This window comes from Geotrypetes seraphini, chromosome 14 (assembly GCF_902459505.1).
Source record: "Geotrypetes seraphini chromosome 14, aGeoSer1.1, whole genome shotgun sequence".
In the NCBI taxonomy this organism is placed as follows: domain Eukaryota; kingdom Metazoa; phylum Chordata; class Amphibia; order Gymnophiona; family Dermophiidae; genus Geotrypetes; species Geotrypetes seraphini.
Window position 1 is genome coordinate 1,317,256 of NC_047097.1, and position 16,520 is coordinate 1,333,775.

General features: G+C 46.2%; 1 protein-coding gene across 1 annotated transcript in view; it reads right to left on the bottom strand.

Moving 5' to 3' along the window:
- The window catches only part of LOC117348507 (asialoglycoprotein receptor 1-like), a 44,425-nt gene extending 32,882 nt beyond the window's left edge, over window positions 1-11,543 (bottom strand). Inside the window, exons 1-4 of the mRNA XM_033920721.1 lie at window positions 11,446-11,543; window positions 10,318-10,421; window positions 8,592-8,642; window positions 7,230-7,667 (exon numbers count right to left, since the gene is read on the bottom strand). Coding sequence (XP_033776612.1) covers window positions 7,230-7,667; window positions 8,592-8,642; window positions 10,318-10,421; window positions 11,446-11,543 — 691 coding nt within the window. The remainder of the gene's footprint in view (window positions 1-7,229; window positions 7,668-8,591; window positions 8,643-10,317; window positions 10,422-11,445) is intronic.
- Window positions 11,544-16,520: the final 4,977 nt, after the last annotated feature.

Sequence of the window (16,520 nt, forward strand, 5' to 3'; positions counted from 1 at the left end):
AAAAGAGCACGAAACACTGCAGGGACTTCCCCTCCGAAACCGGAAGTCGGGGAAAGCAAACCTCGCTGATAGCAACACCGGCAGAGCACAGTAAAAGCGAACGGGCCCGGGAACTCCTTTCACACGCGTTGGCTCACCAAGACGGCATCACGTGACCCTCCCACTAGAGAGAAGTTAATAGTTTTTATGGACACAAGGCTTCATATGTTCAGTGAAATTTATGTAAAATACATAGATAAAGGCCAAATAGCCCATCCAGTCTGCCCATCTGTTCCTCTCCTTAAGAGATCCAACATGTCTGCCCCATCTTTGTCATCTAAAAAAGTATTTCCCTAGATTACTCCTGAGCTTATCACCTCTTAACTTTATCTTGTGACCTCTCATTCCGGAGCTTCCTTTCAAATGAAAGAGACTTACCTTAAGGGCATTTATGCCACATAGGTATTTAAATGCCTCTATCATATTTCCCCTTTCCTGCCTTTCCTTCAAAGTAAATCAATTTCCTTCAGGAATCGTAGGGATGATACTAGTTGAAAACTAGTGGAAGTCAGAAAAATGCTTTAATCCAAAAATATAAACTGACCTCACATTCAAAATAGTAGCCTAACTATGGACCATGACCAACAATTTATAAGTCACTCAGAAACGTGAAACTCTTCAAGGAAGGATCGCACCCCCCTAGAGATGAACCAGAGTTTGCCTTCCAGTCATTGCAACTGTTTCAATGCTGGTCATGCTCCATGTTTGGTTACAGAAATAAATAAATAAAGATGGTTACAATTTTTCAAATTCTTGTGTGGAAGTTCTTTCTTTCTTTTTTTTGTTTTATCAAACGAACATCACTCTAAAATGAATGAGTTGTAATATAATGACTTAGCTTTATGACGGGTTAGGGGTCTCTACGTGGTCTCGTTTCGATTACTTCTTCAGGAGACCCAATCATAAATGCGGTAAAAGTCCTTTTCAAAGCTTATATGATTTTAAACTTTGTGACGTAGCAACATCTAAAAAACACAAAGTATATAAAAAGCCAGTTGTGAGGAAAGGTTTCACTATCCACACTCCGGCAATGTTTGAACAGATTTTAACAGGCTATTGCATGGGGGGAGGCTCTGCAAAATACATACCGCCGAAGGACGCTGTCAGTGCTAAAGATTTCAACTGCCAGAAGGAAACACAGCGGCACCTTCCCGGTTTAAATGTAAAATGGGGAAGGAGCTTCCTAAGCGTCAGAGATATGACTGACGTCATAATAACACATAACCAGTTAGTCTTGTCCAAATAATCTACTGAATGACTCCATAGCATATTTTATGTCATCCAGCAGAAGCAAATGAAATGACATAGTTGAAATAATATGATATGATATACTGACTGTTCATGAGAAAACACTGTATCAATAAAAATGCTATATTCACAAAAAGGCAATCCATTCCATTTCGCTGTTAAGTCCATTTTGAATGTGAGGTCAGTTTATATTTTTGGTTTTCCTTCAAAGTATACAGATTGAGATCTTTAAGTCTGTCCCCATATGGCTTATGATGAAGACCACCGACCATTTTAGCAGCCTTTCTCTGGACTGACTCCATTCTGTTTATATCTTTTTGAAGGAGCGGTCTCCAGAATTGTACATAATATCCTAAATAAGGTCTCATCAGAGTCTTATACAGGAGCATCAATACCTCCTTTTTCCTACTAGCCATTCCTTTCCCTAGCATCCTACTAGTTTTCACCATCGCTTTTCAAACCGTTTGGCCACCTTAAGATCATCACATACAATCACACCCAAGACCCGCTCTTCTGTCGTGCACATTAGTTCTTCACCCCCTAAACTATACCGATTCCTCAGGTTTTTGCAGCCCAAATGCATGACCTTGCATTTCTTAGCATTAAATTTTAGCTGCCAAATTTCAGACCATTCTTCAAGCTTTGCTAGGTCTTTCTTCATGTTATTCACACCATCCGGGGTGTCTACTCTATTGCGGATTTTGGTATCATCCACAAAGAGGCAAATCTTAAGAACAGGTCCAAGAATTGAACCTTGAGGCACACCTCTGGTAACATCCCTTTCCTCCCCCTTGAGTTGTAAAGCACCCTCACTCAGAGAATATGATAATAAAGTGATGTACAATACAGGAGTTGCCAAATGTGTATCTGTTTTGATTTGCCATTTATGGGACACAGACCATAGAAGTCTATCCAGCACTGGCCTTAATTCCTTCAATACTGGTGTTGCCGAATCTTCTTCTGTAGGTAACTGAGAGGCATTAGTCTTAGTTCCCACTTCTCTTGGCCCAAAGAATGCTTGTGTGAAATGCATGATGAGGAAAGGAAATGAGATCATGAAAGCAGAAAAGGACTATTAGATCCATCTGTGTGTAAAGTATTTTATAAAATCACTTCTCTAGCCTTAGGTGATTATGGCTTTAATTTTTTTTTTTAAATTCTTTATTCATTTTTCATCTTATAACAAGTGTACAATACTACATCATATTAACTATTACAAATCACTTGATATTCATACAATTCTGATTTTACATACATAAATTTAATCCTCTCCCAAACACCCTTCCCACAAGTATTTGAATTCAAAATATCATTTATATATTATATTTCAATCTATTAATCGAACCTTAAAAACAAAAACTATTTACCCTCCCCCCTCACCCTACATGTAAATATACTTTCATGTTGGTGATTATGGCTTTAGATTCCAAATATACTCCTTTCAAATAGTACTATTCTGGATGTACAGATCTAACCACTATAGATCTATAGAGTGCATTACATCTTGATTTCAATTGTTTGTTTATTGTATTACGTTACATCACTGGAATAGCTATCTGGGTGGGTACTTTCCTATCTAGTATAGGGAGCTCTTTTCCAATATGTGATTTTATTTAAAATTGTAAGCCGCTTAGATACATTTGCAGTATATCAAATTGAATAAATCTATAATCTATGCAGAACAGCTAAAAAAACAAATTAAAACCTTTATGCTGGAAATAAGTTAGTATAGAATGAATTGTGTTGGATTTCTATTTCATTACTTTCAAAATCCATTGCTAAAGCTGACTTCAAATTCAGTTTGTTTCTATCTCAGAGTGTTTAAAATCTACACTAGACAAGGTTTCCTGGAACAGCAAGTGGTATAAAATGAAGGACCAAAGACACAAAGGGCTTGAATCGATAAACAACGCCTAACTGCACCTAATTTGAGCTGCCGGTCAGCGTGGCTATCAATCAACCACTAGGCGTCATTGAGGTAACATAGAAACATAGAAATAGACGGCAGATAAGGGCCACGGCCCATCAAGTCTGCCCACTCCAGTGATCCTCGCTATCTATCTTTGCGGATAGATCCCACATGTCTATCCCATCTGGCCTTAAAATCCGCCATACTGGTGGCCTCAATAACCCGAAGTGGAAGACTATTCCAGCGATCAACCACCCTTTCAGTGAAGAAGAACTTCCTAGTGTCACTGTGCAGTTTCCCGCCCCTGATTTTCCACGAATGCCCCCTTGTTGCCGCGGGACCCTTGAAGAAGATGTCTTCTTCCACCTTGATGCGGCCCGTGAGATATTTGAATGTTTCGATCATATCTCCCCTCTCTCGACGCTCCTCGAGTGAGTAGAGCTGCAAATTCCCCAACCGCTCCTCGTACGGGAGCTCCCTGAGTCCCGAGACCATCCTGGTGGCCATCCTCTGGACCGACTCCAGTCTCAGCACATCCTTGCGGTAATGCGGCCTCCAGAATTGCACACAGTACTCCAGGTGCGGTCTCACCATGGATCTATACAGTGGCATAATGACTTCAGGTTTACGGCTGATGAAACTCCTGCGTATGCAACCTATGATTTGCCTTGCTTTGGATGAAGCTTGCTCCACTTGGTTTGCCGACTTCATGTCTTCCCTGACAATCACTCCCAAGTCTCTTTCTGCTACAGTTCTTGTCAGGATCTCACCATTTAGGGTGTAGATCTTGCATGGATTCTGGCTTCCCAGGTGCATGACTTTGCATTTTTTGGCATTGAAACTGAGTTGCCAGGACCTAGACCAGTGCTCCAGCAGAAGTAAGTCATGCACCATATCGTCTGCCATTGCTTTTTTGTCTGTTGTGCTTTTGCTCACTACATTGCACAGTTTGGCATCATCGGCAAACAATGTTATTTTACCTCGAAGCCCTTCTGTCAGGTCTCTTATATAGATGTTGAACAAGATCGGGCCCAGGACGGAGCCCTGTGGCACTCCACTTATCACCTCCGACATCTCGGAGGGAGTGCCATTCACCATCACCCTCTGAAGCCTACCTCCAAGCCAGTTCCCAACCCATTTGGTTAAAGTGTCGCCCAAACCTAAAGAACTCATCTTGTTCAGCAACCTGCGGTGTGGCACGCTATCAAATGCTTTGCTGAAATCCAGGTAGACGATGTCCAGGGACTCACCAACATCCAGCTTCCTCGTCACCCAGTCAAAGAAGCCGATCAGGTTGGATTGGCACGATCTCCCCTTAGTAAATCCATGTTGGCGGGGATCCCGCAGATTCTCCTCGTCCATGATCCTATCCATTTGGTGTTTGATTAGGGTTTCCATTAGTTTGCTCACTATTGAAGTGAGACTCACTGGTCTGTAGTTTGCCATCTCCACCCTGGAGCCTTTCTTGTGTAGTGGAATGACGTTAGCTGTCTTCCAGTCCATCGGGACGTTACCTGTACTAAGGGAGAGATTAAAGAGCGCGGATAGTGGTTCCGCCAAGACATCTCCCAACTCCCTGAGTACCCTAGGGTGTAGGTTGTCAGGCCCCATTGCCTTGTTGACCTTGATTTTTGACAGCTCGCAGTAGACGCTGCTGGGTGTAAATTTGAAATTATTAAACAGGTCTACTGATTTAATCCTTGTATGTGGTTGAGGGCCGATTCCCGGCACCTCGCAGGTGAAGACTGAACAGAAGTATTCATTTAACAGTTGGGCCTTTTCCGAGTCCGTCTCCACATGGTCTCCGTCTGGTTTTCTGAGTCGTACTATCCCACCCGAGTTCTTTTTCCTGTCACTAATATACCTGAAGAAGGATTTATCTCCCTTCTAGATATTCTTTGCTAGAGACTCCTCCATGCGGAATTTGGCCTCTCTAACTGCCGCTTTGACGGCTCTTGATTTGGTCAGATAATCTACTCTGGAGTCCTGTGTCCCTGATTGTTTGTAAGAGATGAATGCTTTTTTCTTCCCTTTGATGAGGTCTGAGATCTCCATAGAGAACCACTGTGGCTTGTTGTTCCTACTCCGTTTGCTTACTGATTTAACATAGCCGTTTGTTGCTTCCTGTATGGTGGTTTTCAAAGTTGACCACATTTCTTCCACGCTGTCGGTATCTGCTTGGGTTTGAAGCGCCTGGTGAACGAAGTCTCCCATGTCCTGGAAGTTTGTGTCCTTGAACTTGAGAACCTTGGTCAATGTGGTAGATTTCGTGAAACCTTTCCTGAGATTGAACCATATCATATTGTGGTCACTGGAGGCCAAAGTTTCACCCACCGAGACCTCTGTGATACTTTCTCCGTTGGTAAGTACCAGGTCCAAAATTGCCTGATCCCTTGTTGGCTCAAATACCAGTTGCCTGAGTCCTGCTCCATTCAAAGAGTTTAATAGCTTCCTGCTGCTGCCGGAAGCAGAGGAAAGCGTGACCCAATCCACATCGGGCATGTTGAAGTCACCTACCAATACTGTGTCCCCCCGCAAGGTGATATTCTCTATATCTCCGATTAATTCCAAATCTAGGTCTTCTTGATGTTTTGGGGGTCTGTATACCACGCCAAGATACAGGCATTTGTCCTTCCCTCTGGCCAAATTTACCCAAAGGGATTCCCCAGTGTACTGTACATCTGTGATTCTGGTGACCTTAATGTCATCTTTAGTATATAACGCTACCCCACCTCCCATTTTGCCCTCCCTGTCCCGACGAAGCAAGTTGTAACCTGGTATGACCATGTCCCACCCGTGGGAGTCTGTGAGCCAGGTCTCAGATATCGCCACCACATCCAGGTCGGCATTCCTCATTTCTGTCTCCAAATCTAGGATCTTGTTTCCCAGACTGTGGGCGTTGACGTACATAGCCCTCCATGTTGTGTGCTTGTTGTATCTCAGTGGGGACAATCCCTCTATATCAACTAGACCACCATTAGTATTTTTCGCTTGTCTCTTACACTCCCTAGACCCAGAGCTACAGCGTGTACCTATCCCGGACTCCCCATAACTACAGTGCGCTCCTATCAGAGACTTGGTAATGTGTGTACCCTGTGGGGGTATTCCCGTTTGGGCTACTTGAGCTCCTTTAGTGCAATTTGCAGCGTGTGCACTCTCGCTGGTCCCAGAATTACAGTGTGTACTCCCTCTAGACCTAGAATTGCTTCGTGTACTCCCCTTAGACCCAGAATTGTAATGTGACCCAATGCAGTGTTTACTTAGTTCAGTTCCAAAATAGTATTGGTAGCCCGTACCCTCCCCCAACTCACCTAGTTTAAAGCCCGTACCCTCCCCCAACTTACCTAGTTTAAAGCCCTGTGTAGTAGGCGGGCTAGACGGTGTCCAAGGACGTTCTTCCCCCTCTTGGTCAGGTGTAACCCGTCTGGTCCAAGCAGTCCTTGCAGTGCCTCTCCGTGGTGCAGGAACCCAAAGTTCATCTCCTTGCACCATTCCTGCAGCCAGTCGTTCACCCTCCGGACACGATCCTCCCTGGCACTGCCCTTGCCCCTCACTGGGAGGATCGAGGAGAAGACCACCTGCGCATCCATCCTCCTCAGCTTCTCTCCTAGGGCTCTGAAGTCTTCGGGTATGCTTTCTAGGGTGCCCCTGGCAGTGTCGTTGGTTCCGACGTGGATGAGAATCATAGGGAAGTGATCTTGGGGCTTGATGAGTCTGCCAAGGCTAGCAGTTACATCCCGGATCTTGGCCCCCGGCAAGCAGCAGACCTCTCTTGATTGCAGATCTGGTCTACAAATCGGTCCCTCGGTGCCCCTTAGCAGTGAATCCCCGATGACCACAACTCTGCGCTTCCTAGGGGTGGGCCGACCTGTGGATTCTGGAACCGGAACCGACTGTTCAACCACTTCTTGTACCTCGTTGTCAGGACCTTCCTGTAGCAGCTGGTATCTGTTCTTAAGGGGGATATGTGGTGTCGATGTAGAGCTGCCCTGTATGTGAGAGAGAGAAACAGAATTAGGTTTTCTGCGTTTACCTGTGGATGAAGTCACCAGCTGCCAGGTATCGGCGTCTCCAGTGACTTCCTGAATTCCGACGGTAGGATTCAAGTCTGAAGTTCTGGAAGCTCTGGGTGACTCAAGGATGGTCTTGTCAGGCTCTCGTTCGGCGATCTGAGACAGTTCCTGGATTATTCCGTCGATGAAGGTCTCGTCATCACGGATGCTCCTTAAGCATTGGATCTCTTCTCTCAGACTCCTCAGCTCTATCATAAGGCTTTCATCTGGTTGATCAATTGGTTCTGTCTGAGTGGAGGCTGAAGACATCTTTGAGGGGATGGCCTCGGTCTGTACAGAGACCTCTGCCCTCTGTCCAGGCTCCCCCTCAATCTGTACGAAGACCGTAACCATCCCCTGGGCACTCTCGGCGACTGAGCTGCCTGTCTTGACTGAAGTCTTGCCGCCTCTAGTTCTGCCTGCCATATATAAAGGTTTTTGTATTATTAATTATTTATTTATTTATCTTAATTTTTTTTTATTTTTATAGATATGTCAGAATGTGTTGAGGTTGGAGGGATAAGTTAGGATAGAGTGGTTGGTGTGGTCCACCTGTTAAGTGTGCTTGTTAGTTAGGTAGGAGTAGAGAGTTGAAATTTGAAAGACCTGGAAGAGGGAAAGATTGAAGAAAGACTGACGCTGATTGGTAAATTGGCTAGTTGTAGGATTTTAGAGACCAGCTGAAATTGATAGCCCTTCCTTGATGCCCTTCTTGAGGCCCTTCGCAAAGGCGCTCTCTTTTATGGGGGGGAGATCTGCTGTGACGTCGGGGAGGGTGGGCGGAGTTACCAGCGCGTCCCGTCCGCCTCCTCCTCCGACTCTGGTGATTTCAGCGCTCCTCTCCGCTGCCCTGCTTTGCCTCCTCCGTCACTTTTACAGTCCTCCGCTGCTTTTTTCTCCCCTTTCTCTGTCTCCTCCACTTCCGTATGCTCTCCGCTCCCTTTCTCCGCCTTCACCTCCTCTCCGTGACTCTCCGCCCCTTTCTCCGCCTCCCTGCACGCTCTCCGCCCCTTCCTCCGCCTCTCTGTATGCACTCAGCTCCTCTCGCGCTGCTATGTGCCTCCTTCCTCTCTCTCTGCTAGATCAGCCTGCCTGCCCTCTCTCCCTGCAAGCACCCTCTCGCCTCTCCCACGTGCTTGCCTGGCTGGTCTAGTAAACGCCATATATTAGGCCAGGCATTGCTACGCATCACCAGGCACCATGCATAAATTAAAAAAATTAAGTTATGTTGTGATTTCAATTAGGCATCATTAGTTGTCCCCGATGAGGGCATTTATAGAACCAGACCCCAAAAGCCTTAGAATCTGAACCCTGGTCTCCCAAGTTTTCAGCATATGGCTTACCTCCAACAATGAAAAGAGCCAGAAGATACAGCAGCGTAGGCAAGTTCATTTCTAAAGAGAGAAAAAGGAGGATTAGCAGGGCAGTTCGTATAGTATAGAAGCAAAGTGAATAGCTCAAATATGTTGTATGGAAGAAGTAATTTCTGCTTCACTCAAAGACTGAACAGTGTGGTCTAAGGGAAAGAGCCAACACTTTCATGATTCATACAGAAGGATTTGTCATTCAGGGTGCCAGTATTTTAAATTTTCAGGCCATAGAAGTCATCTCTTTCGGTGCTTGAGCACCCCCAGTATTGAACAAATTCCTGCTGTGTCTAGGGAAAGGGCATTTCTGTTGGGTTTAGCATCCCCAATAATTTTGAAAAGCTGCCTCCTATGCCTCTGACTGCAATGAAAAGAAAAGAGGAAGAGACAGATCATCCTTCACATTAGCAAAATAAGTTTGATTGTAAGACCTTACCTTCAAGCATTTTATTAGTCCCTCCTGCCATATTTTTAAGCGCGGGTGTTCGGCAGGTGGGCATTGTTCAGTTGGCCGCAGGTGGGGAGGAGGGGACCAATGGCACCGATGGCAGGAGGGACCGAGCATCCCGCCTACCATAAGTTCAGCGGGTGGACGACAGAAGCTGCTTTTGCTGTCACTACTGTCAGGGAGTTTGCATGCAAAAAAGATAGTGAATCAATCGCTGTTTCAAAATCAGCCAGAGAACTGGCCAAGAATGTCTGAATCACTATCTTTAGTGAATCTGGACCTCTATATCTTATTTCATTCGTTTTTCTGTTCTTATTATTGGAATCTTCAGATGACTCCTGTTCTTCCAGCCTTTTTCCTCATTGATCCATTGATCTTATTTTCTTATCATCTGCTAACATTTACTTTCTTTTTAACCATTGATTGTTTTACTTATTGAAAGAAAGGGGGGGGGGGGGCGGAGGGTGAAGCACTGCTTTAAAGATAAGTCACTTTAATAAGAAAGTAAATGTTAGCAGACCAAAAGAAAATAAGATCAAAGGATCAATGAGCAGAAAGGCTGGAAGAACAGGAGTCATCTGAAGATTCCAATCTGCCTTCCCGGATCGCTCGATAGCAATCCCTGCGCATGCGCAGACCATCTGTAGATGGTCTGCGCATGCGCTGGACCTCAGGGCCGGCATAGATTTTTCTTTTCTTTTTTTTTAAAAGGCTATCGTTTTAATGGAGCCTGTGGTTTTAACCCACTTAAGCCCGTAGGTTAAAACCACGGGCTTGCAGTGCGGGGAAGTTAGGCAGGCAGGCAGGCAGTGTGTCTGGGGCAGGCAGGCAGGCAGCATGTTCGGGGCAGGCAGGCAGCGTGTTCGGGGCAGGTAGGCAGGCAGGCAGCGTGTTCAGGGCTGCAGGATAGGGGCTGACAGGGCAGAGAGCAGGGAGGCAGAAGGCAAGGCAGCCGGAAAGGGCTTCAGCGACTGGTCCTCAGCAATCGCTTTTTTTTGATCGGCCAGCCTAGTCGGTGTTGCAGGGTTTTCTTTAGTGAATCGCGTCCCTATTTTGCATGCCATTGCCCTCATTTGCATGCGTGGATCGGAGAATGGTCGGAAGAGAGGTAAGTGAATCGGGCCGGGGTCGCTAAGGGGTCACAAACCAATCGGTACAGGATCAGTTTGCTTAGTGAATTTGGGCCAAAGACGACTTCTTAGGCAAGCAGATCTCGCACATCCGATGTAAAATTCAGAAACAAGCAGCACTCACCTGGTTCTGGCTCTTCAGACTGTACAAGAACAGAAACAGTTTCGCAGAAGGGAAGGTTTATTGGAAAACTAACATCTGATCCAGAAGCTGCCTGTTTATATCTCCTGGTAAGTAAGTGATGTCACTGACATAAAAATATGCAAAGCTTCCTTCAGATTACTGATTGCAACATAGGTCAAACAGAATTACAGTCTAATTATGCTCTTTACTAGTGTAAAGTTTCAGGAAAAATGATGGGGAAAGAAAGCACGAATACACGTACAATACTTTCATTCTTCCAACCTCCCTTATCTTTTCCTTGAATCGAATTTACACCTACATTTTGCATGTGTGGTGTATTGGTTAGAGATACAGCCTCAGGACCCTGAGGTTGTGGGTTCAAACCCTGCGCAAGTCACTTAATCCTCCACTGCTCCAGATACATTAGACAGATAAGGAAAATGCTTGAAGTACCTGCATGTAAACTATGTACTTTGGCCTAGATTCACCAAGCCCACTGATTAACGTAGCGACCCCTTTGCGACCTGATTTCCCTCCAACCCGATTCACTAACCTCTGTCCCAATCATCCTCCGATCTGTGCATGCAAATGAGGTGGAACGGCATTCAAATGCAGGCAGGCAGCAATTCACTAAAAACACCCAAAACGGACACCGACTGGGCTGACCGATCAAAAATAAGCGACTGTTGAGGACCAGTGGCTCAGGTCCTTTCTGCCTTCTGCCGCCCTGCTCTCTGCCCCAATCTGCTGCTCTCGCCCCGAATCTCTCTAGCTCTCACCCCAAATCTCTCCTGCTCTGGCCCCAAACTTTTCTTGCCCTTCCCCGCAGTGCAAATCCGTGGTTTTAACACGCAGGTTAAAACCATGGGCTTGCAAAGAAAAAAAAGAAGTAGGTTTCCTGCTCTGCTGGGCACGGAGGGCCAGCGCATGCTCAGACCATCTACAGGGCAGGATTAATTTGTCAAGGCACACAAGTACACTGGGCTTCCTGCCCCGCCCCACCCCACCCCACCATGCACCCAGGCGGAAACAGGAAGCTGCATCAGAGGGAAGCTTTGGGCAAGCAATACCGCTTGCACAATTATAGTTTCCGTTGCCTTTCTTACCAGCCTTGCTTGCTTGTCTTACTTTCCATCGATGGGGGTGGGGCCTCGTTGCCAATCAGGGAGGGGCCCACATTGCTGAACAGGGGGCCCGCGTTTCCGATCGATAATGGAGGGGCCCATCGCTGTTTGGAAAAAACAATGTTGATACCCTCCTTCATCAGGCCCCCCTGACCATTTCGGGCCCTAGGCACATGCCTACTTGGCCTATTGGTTAATCCTGCCCTGGGTCTGCGCATGTGTCAGGATTGCTGTAGAGCTATCTGGGCGGTGAGTTGGGGACGTGATTCCGATCACCCTCATTTGCATGAGGATGATTTGTGAATCAGCCCCCATGGACATGGTTCAGATCGCTCATGGTTCAGATCCGATCCGTGCCTTTAGTGAATCTAGCCCTTTTTGCGGTTACAAAAACTACAAAAAAAAAAAAAAGTACCTGCACAGAGACTGACAATTTCAATGCAGACCAGATTTTCCTCCGGCCCGATTCACTAACCTCTCCTGTGATCCACTTCCAACTTGTGCATGCAAATGAGGGGAAACGCATGCAAAGTAGACAGGGATGCGATTCACCAAATAAATTTTTGAAACCGACTGGACTGGCCAAACAACCCAAGAAGCGACTACTGGGGACCAGTCAAAAACATCTTTCCGACTCTCCAACTCCATTGAAGCCCTGCTCTCTGCTGCCCCGATCTCTCCTGCCCTTCCCCGCATTGCGAGCCTGTGGGTTTAAAGTAAAAAAAAAGTCACAGCTCAGAGGGGTCTTGATGCACACGCAGGCCATCTACAGATGATCTGCGCATGTGCGGGATCACACACTAGTCGGCCAGATGAAGGCGTTCCTCCGACCACCCTCATTTGAATTTTTTCCGTTAGTGAATTTGTCGGGCCTGCTGGGATCGCCCATGGAAGAAAGGTTTGTGAAGCTAGCCCTTAAAGTTCTGCACATACATCGAGGTGCATAGCTGATGTAAGAGCACAACTTTATTAATTGCCCTAATTGGAAATTAGCACCTGATAATTGACACTACTTGGGACTGTTGAAAATTACATGCACAACTCAATGTGATTCTGTAATAAGTATGGAATGTGTTGCAAATGGCTTTCCTAAAAGTTAGACTCATTGGGCTAGATTCACTAACCCTCCGATCCGTGCGCGATCCGTTTACGTTTGCATGCAGGCCAACGAATTCACTAAAAGCCTGCATGTAAATGAAGACGATTGTTGGCACACCCCCAGCCAACTGCACGGATCGCTAAAGCCCTGACAGTAGTGACAGGAGAAACTGCTGTCAAGTCCTCTGCCGATTTAAAAAAAAATTAAATCTCTCCCAATAAGTGCCCCGAACCCTCTCACTCCCAAAACCCCACAAAAATTTGCCCGGCAGCCTGCTCTCTACTGCCCCGAATCTGCCTGCCCGACTCTCCCGCTCTTGCTCCAAATCTCTCCTAACTCCCCCTGCGTCAATGCCCACCCACGATGCCCCTCTCCCTGATGCGCCATCCCACAAAAGGCAGGAGGGATGCCAACTCACTCCTGCCATGTTAAACCCCTCCTGGCCTGGTCCGGTCCACCTCCCTCCCTGTGGCAAAATGTAGTCCAGCCGGCTGACCGGGCCCTGCCCAACCACCAAAAAACAAACTGTGAGAGGGATGCCAACTCCCTCCTGGCCCCTCCCAGACACCCCCTTCCCATTCTAGGCCCCCTTTCCACCCCCCCTCCCGTACCTTTAACGGAGCAGGAGAGGTGCTCAACCCCTCCTGCTCCAAGGCCTCCCGCGATGACTCTGAGGCCTTAGGCCCTGCCCTGCTGCATCATGCTGAACCAATCGGTGACTTCCTAAGGCTCAGTCCTAAGGAAGTCCCTGATTGGCTCAGATGCCCCTGGCCCCTCCCAATGTAGGAGCCAGAGCCAATCAGGGCCTTAGGCCTGCCCCATGCATCGCGTGATGCGCCGGGGCAGGGCCTAAGGCCTCAGATTTGTTAAGGGAGGCACTGGAGCAGGAGGGGTTGGGTCATGTGTATGCCACAACTTTTTAAAAAATTTTTACTTTTTTACTTTAGGCCGGGGAGCCCGGCTTAGATTTTTTTTTTTTTTTTAAATGTTAGATGCCTATGGTTTTAACCCGCTTAAAAGCCCGTGGGTTAAACCCACGGGCTTGCACTGTGGGGAAGGGTGGGAGTCGGGGCAGGTAGGCGATCAGGGCAGCATCGAGGCAGGCAGGCAGATCAGGGCAGGCAGACTGATCTAGGAAGCAGGAGATGGGGCTGACAGGGCTGAGAGCAGGGCGGCAGAAGGCAGTCGGAAAGGGCTTCAGCGATTGGTCCTCAGCAGTCACTTTTTTGGATTGAGCATCCAGCACAGTCGAATCAGCAAATTTGTTTAGTAAATCGCATCTCTGCCTACTTTGCATGCAGTTCCCCTCATTTGCATGCACGGATCGGAATCGGACCGCAAAACAGGTTAGTGAATACTGTAAGAGGAACTTAGAAACAGGTATTTACCTCTGCTTTTAGCTGGCCTAAATGCCTGCACCTAAGTTAAACAGAATAAAATTGTAACTCCAGAATTGTAAAATAAAGGCTTATGGATTTGATATATGCCTTTCTGTGAGTACAACCAAAGAGTTTATGTAGGCATTTTTTTTCTGTCCCTGATGCTCTCATGATATAAGTCTTCTACAGGGGGAAATGTAGGGTTAAGTAACTTGCCCAGGGTCACAAAGAGCTGTAGAAGGAATTGAGCCCAGTACCCCAAGTTCTCAGCCCATTTCACTAAGCATTAGGCTACTCCTCCACACTCAAAATTTCCATCTTGGCCAACTTAGATAATGCTACAAAGGGATGTAGTATTAGAATAATTATTTTTTCTAAATTTGAGTAGCTTTTACTTACTAATCTCTCTGGAAATTCCCTCAGTTTTTACTACATGTTATTTGCCTGATAATCTACTAGGAAGATAAATTATAATTCTGTGATGATAAACATAGTAACATAGTAACATAGTAGATGACGGCAGATAAAGACCCGAATGGTCCATCCAGTCTGCCCAACCTGATTCCATTTAAATTTTTATTTTTTTTTTCTTAGCTATTTCTGGGCAAGAATCCAAAGCTTTACCCGGTACTGTGCTTGGGTTCCAACTGCCGAAATCTCTGTTAAGACTTACTCCAGCCCACCTACACCCTCCCAGCCATTGAAGCCCTTCCCTGCCCATCCTCCTCCAAACGGCCATGCACAGACACAGACCGTGCAAGTCTGCCCAGTAACTGGCCTAGTTCAATTTTTAATATTATTTTCTGATTCTAAATCTTCTGTGTTCATCCCACGCTTCTTTGAACTCAGTCACAGTTTTCCTCTCCACCACCTCTCTCGGGAGCGCATTCCAGGCATCCACCACCCTCTCCGTAAAGTAGAACTTCCTAACATTGCCCCTGAATCTACCACCCCTCAACCTCAAATTATGTCCTCTGGTTTTACCATTTTCCTTTCTCTGGAAAAGATTTTGTTCTACGTTAATACCCTTCAAGTATTTGAACGTCTGAATCATATCTCCCCTGTCTCTCCTTTCCTCTAGGGTATACATATTCAGGGCTTCCAATCTCTCCTCATACGTCTTCTGGCGCAAGCCTCCTATCATTTTCGTCACCCTCCTCTGGACCGCCTCAAGTCTTCTTACGTCTTTCGCCAGATACGGTCTCCAAAACTGAACACAATACTCCAAGTGGGGCCTCACCAATGACCTGTACAGGGGCATCAACACCTTCTTCCTTCTACTGACTACGCCTCTCTTTATACAGCCCAGAATCCTTCTGGCAGCAGCCACTGCCTTGTCACACTGTTTTTTCGCCTTTAGATCTTTGGACACTATCACCCCAAGGCCCCTCTCCCCGTCTGTGCATATCAGCTTCTCTCCTCCCAGCATATACGGTTCCTTCCTATTATTAATCCCCAAATACATTACTCTGCATTTCTTTGCATTGAATTTTAGTTGCCAGGCATTAGACCATTCCTCTAACTTTTGCAGATCCTTTTTCATATTTTCCACTCCCTCTTCGGTGTCTACTCTGTTACAAATCTTGGTATCATCTGCAAAAAGGCACACTTTTCCTTCTAACCCTTCAGCAATGTCACTCACATACATATTGAACAGGATTGGCCCCAGCACCGAACCCTGAGGGACTCCACTAGTCACCTTTCCTTCCTTCGAGCGACTTCCATTAACCACCACCCTCTGGCGTCTGTCCGACAGCCAGTTTCTGACCCAGTTCACCACTTTGGGTCCTAACTTCAGCCCTTCAAGTTTGTTCAACAGCCTCCTATGAGGAACTGTATCAAAGGCTTTGCTGAAATCCAAGTAAATTACATCTAGCATATGTCCTCGATCCAGCTCTCTGGTCACCCAATCAAAAAATTCAATCAGGTTCGTTTGGCACGATTTACCTTTTGTAAAGCCATGTTGCCTCGGATCCTGTAACCCATTAGATTCAAGGAAATACACTATCCTTTCTTTCAGCAACACTTCCATTATTTTTCCAACAACTGAAGTGAGGCTCACTGGCCTGTAGTTTCCTGCTTCATCCCTGTGACCACTTTTATGAATAGGGACCACATCCGCTCTCCTTCAATCCCCAGGAATCACTCCCGTCTCCAGAGATTTGTTGAACAAGTCTTTAATAGGACTCGCCAGAACCTCTCTGAGCTCCCTTAGTATCCTGGGATGGATCCCGTCTGGTCCACATCGCTTTGTCCACCTTCAGTTTTTCAAGTTGCTCATAAACACCCTCCTCCGTGAACGGCGCAGAATCTACTCCATTTTCTCGTGTAACTTTGCCAGACAATCTCGGTCCTTCTCCAGGATTTTCTTCTGTGAACACAGAACAGAAGTATTTGTTTAGCACATTTGCTTTCTCCTCATCACTCTCCACATATTTGTTCCCAGCATCTTTTAGCCTAGCAATTCCATTTTTTATCTTCCTCCTTTCACTAATATATCTGAAAAAATTTTTATCTCCCTTTTTTACATTTTTAGCCATTTGTTCTTCCGCCTGTGCCTTCGCCAAACGTATCTCTCTCTTGGCTTCTTTCAGTTTCACC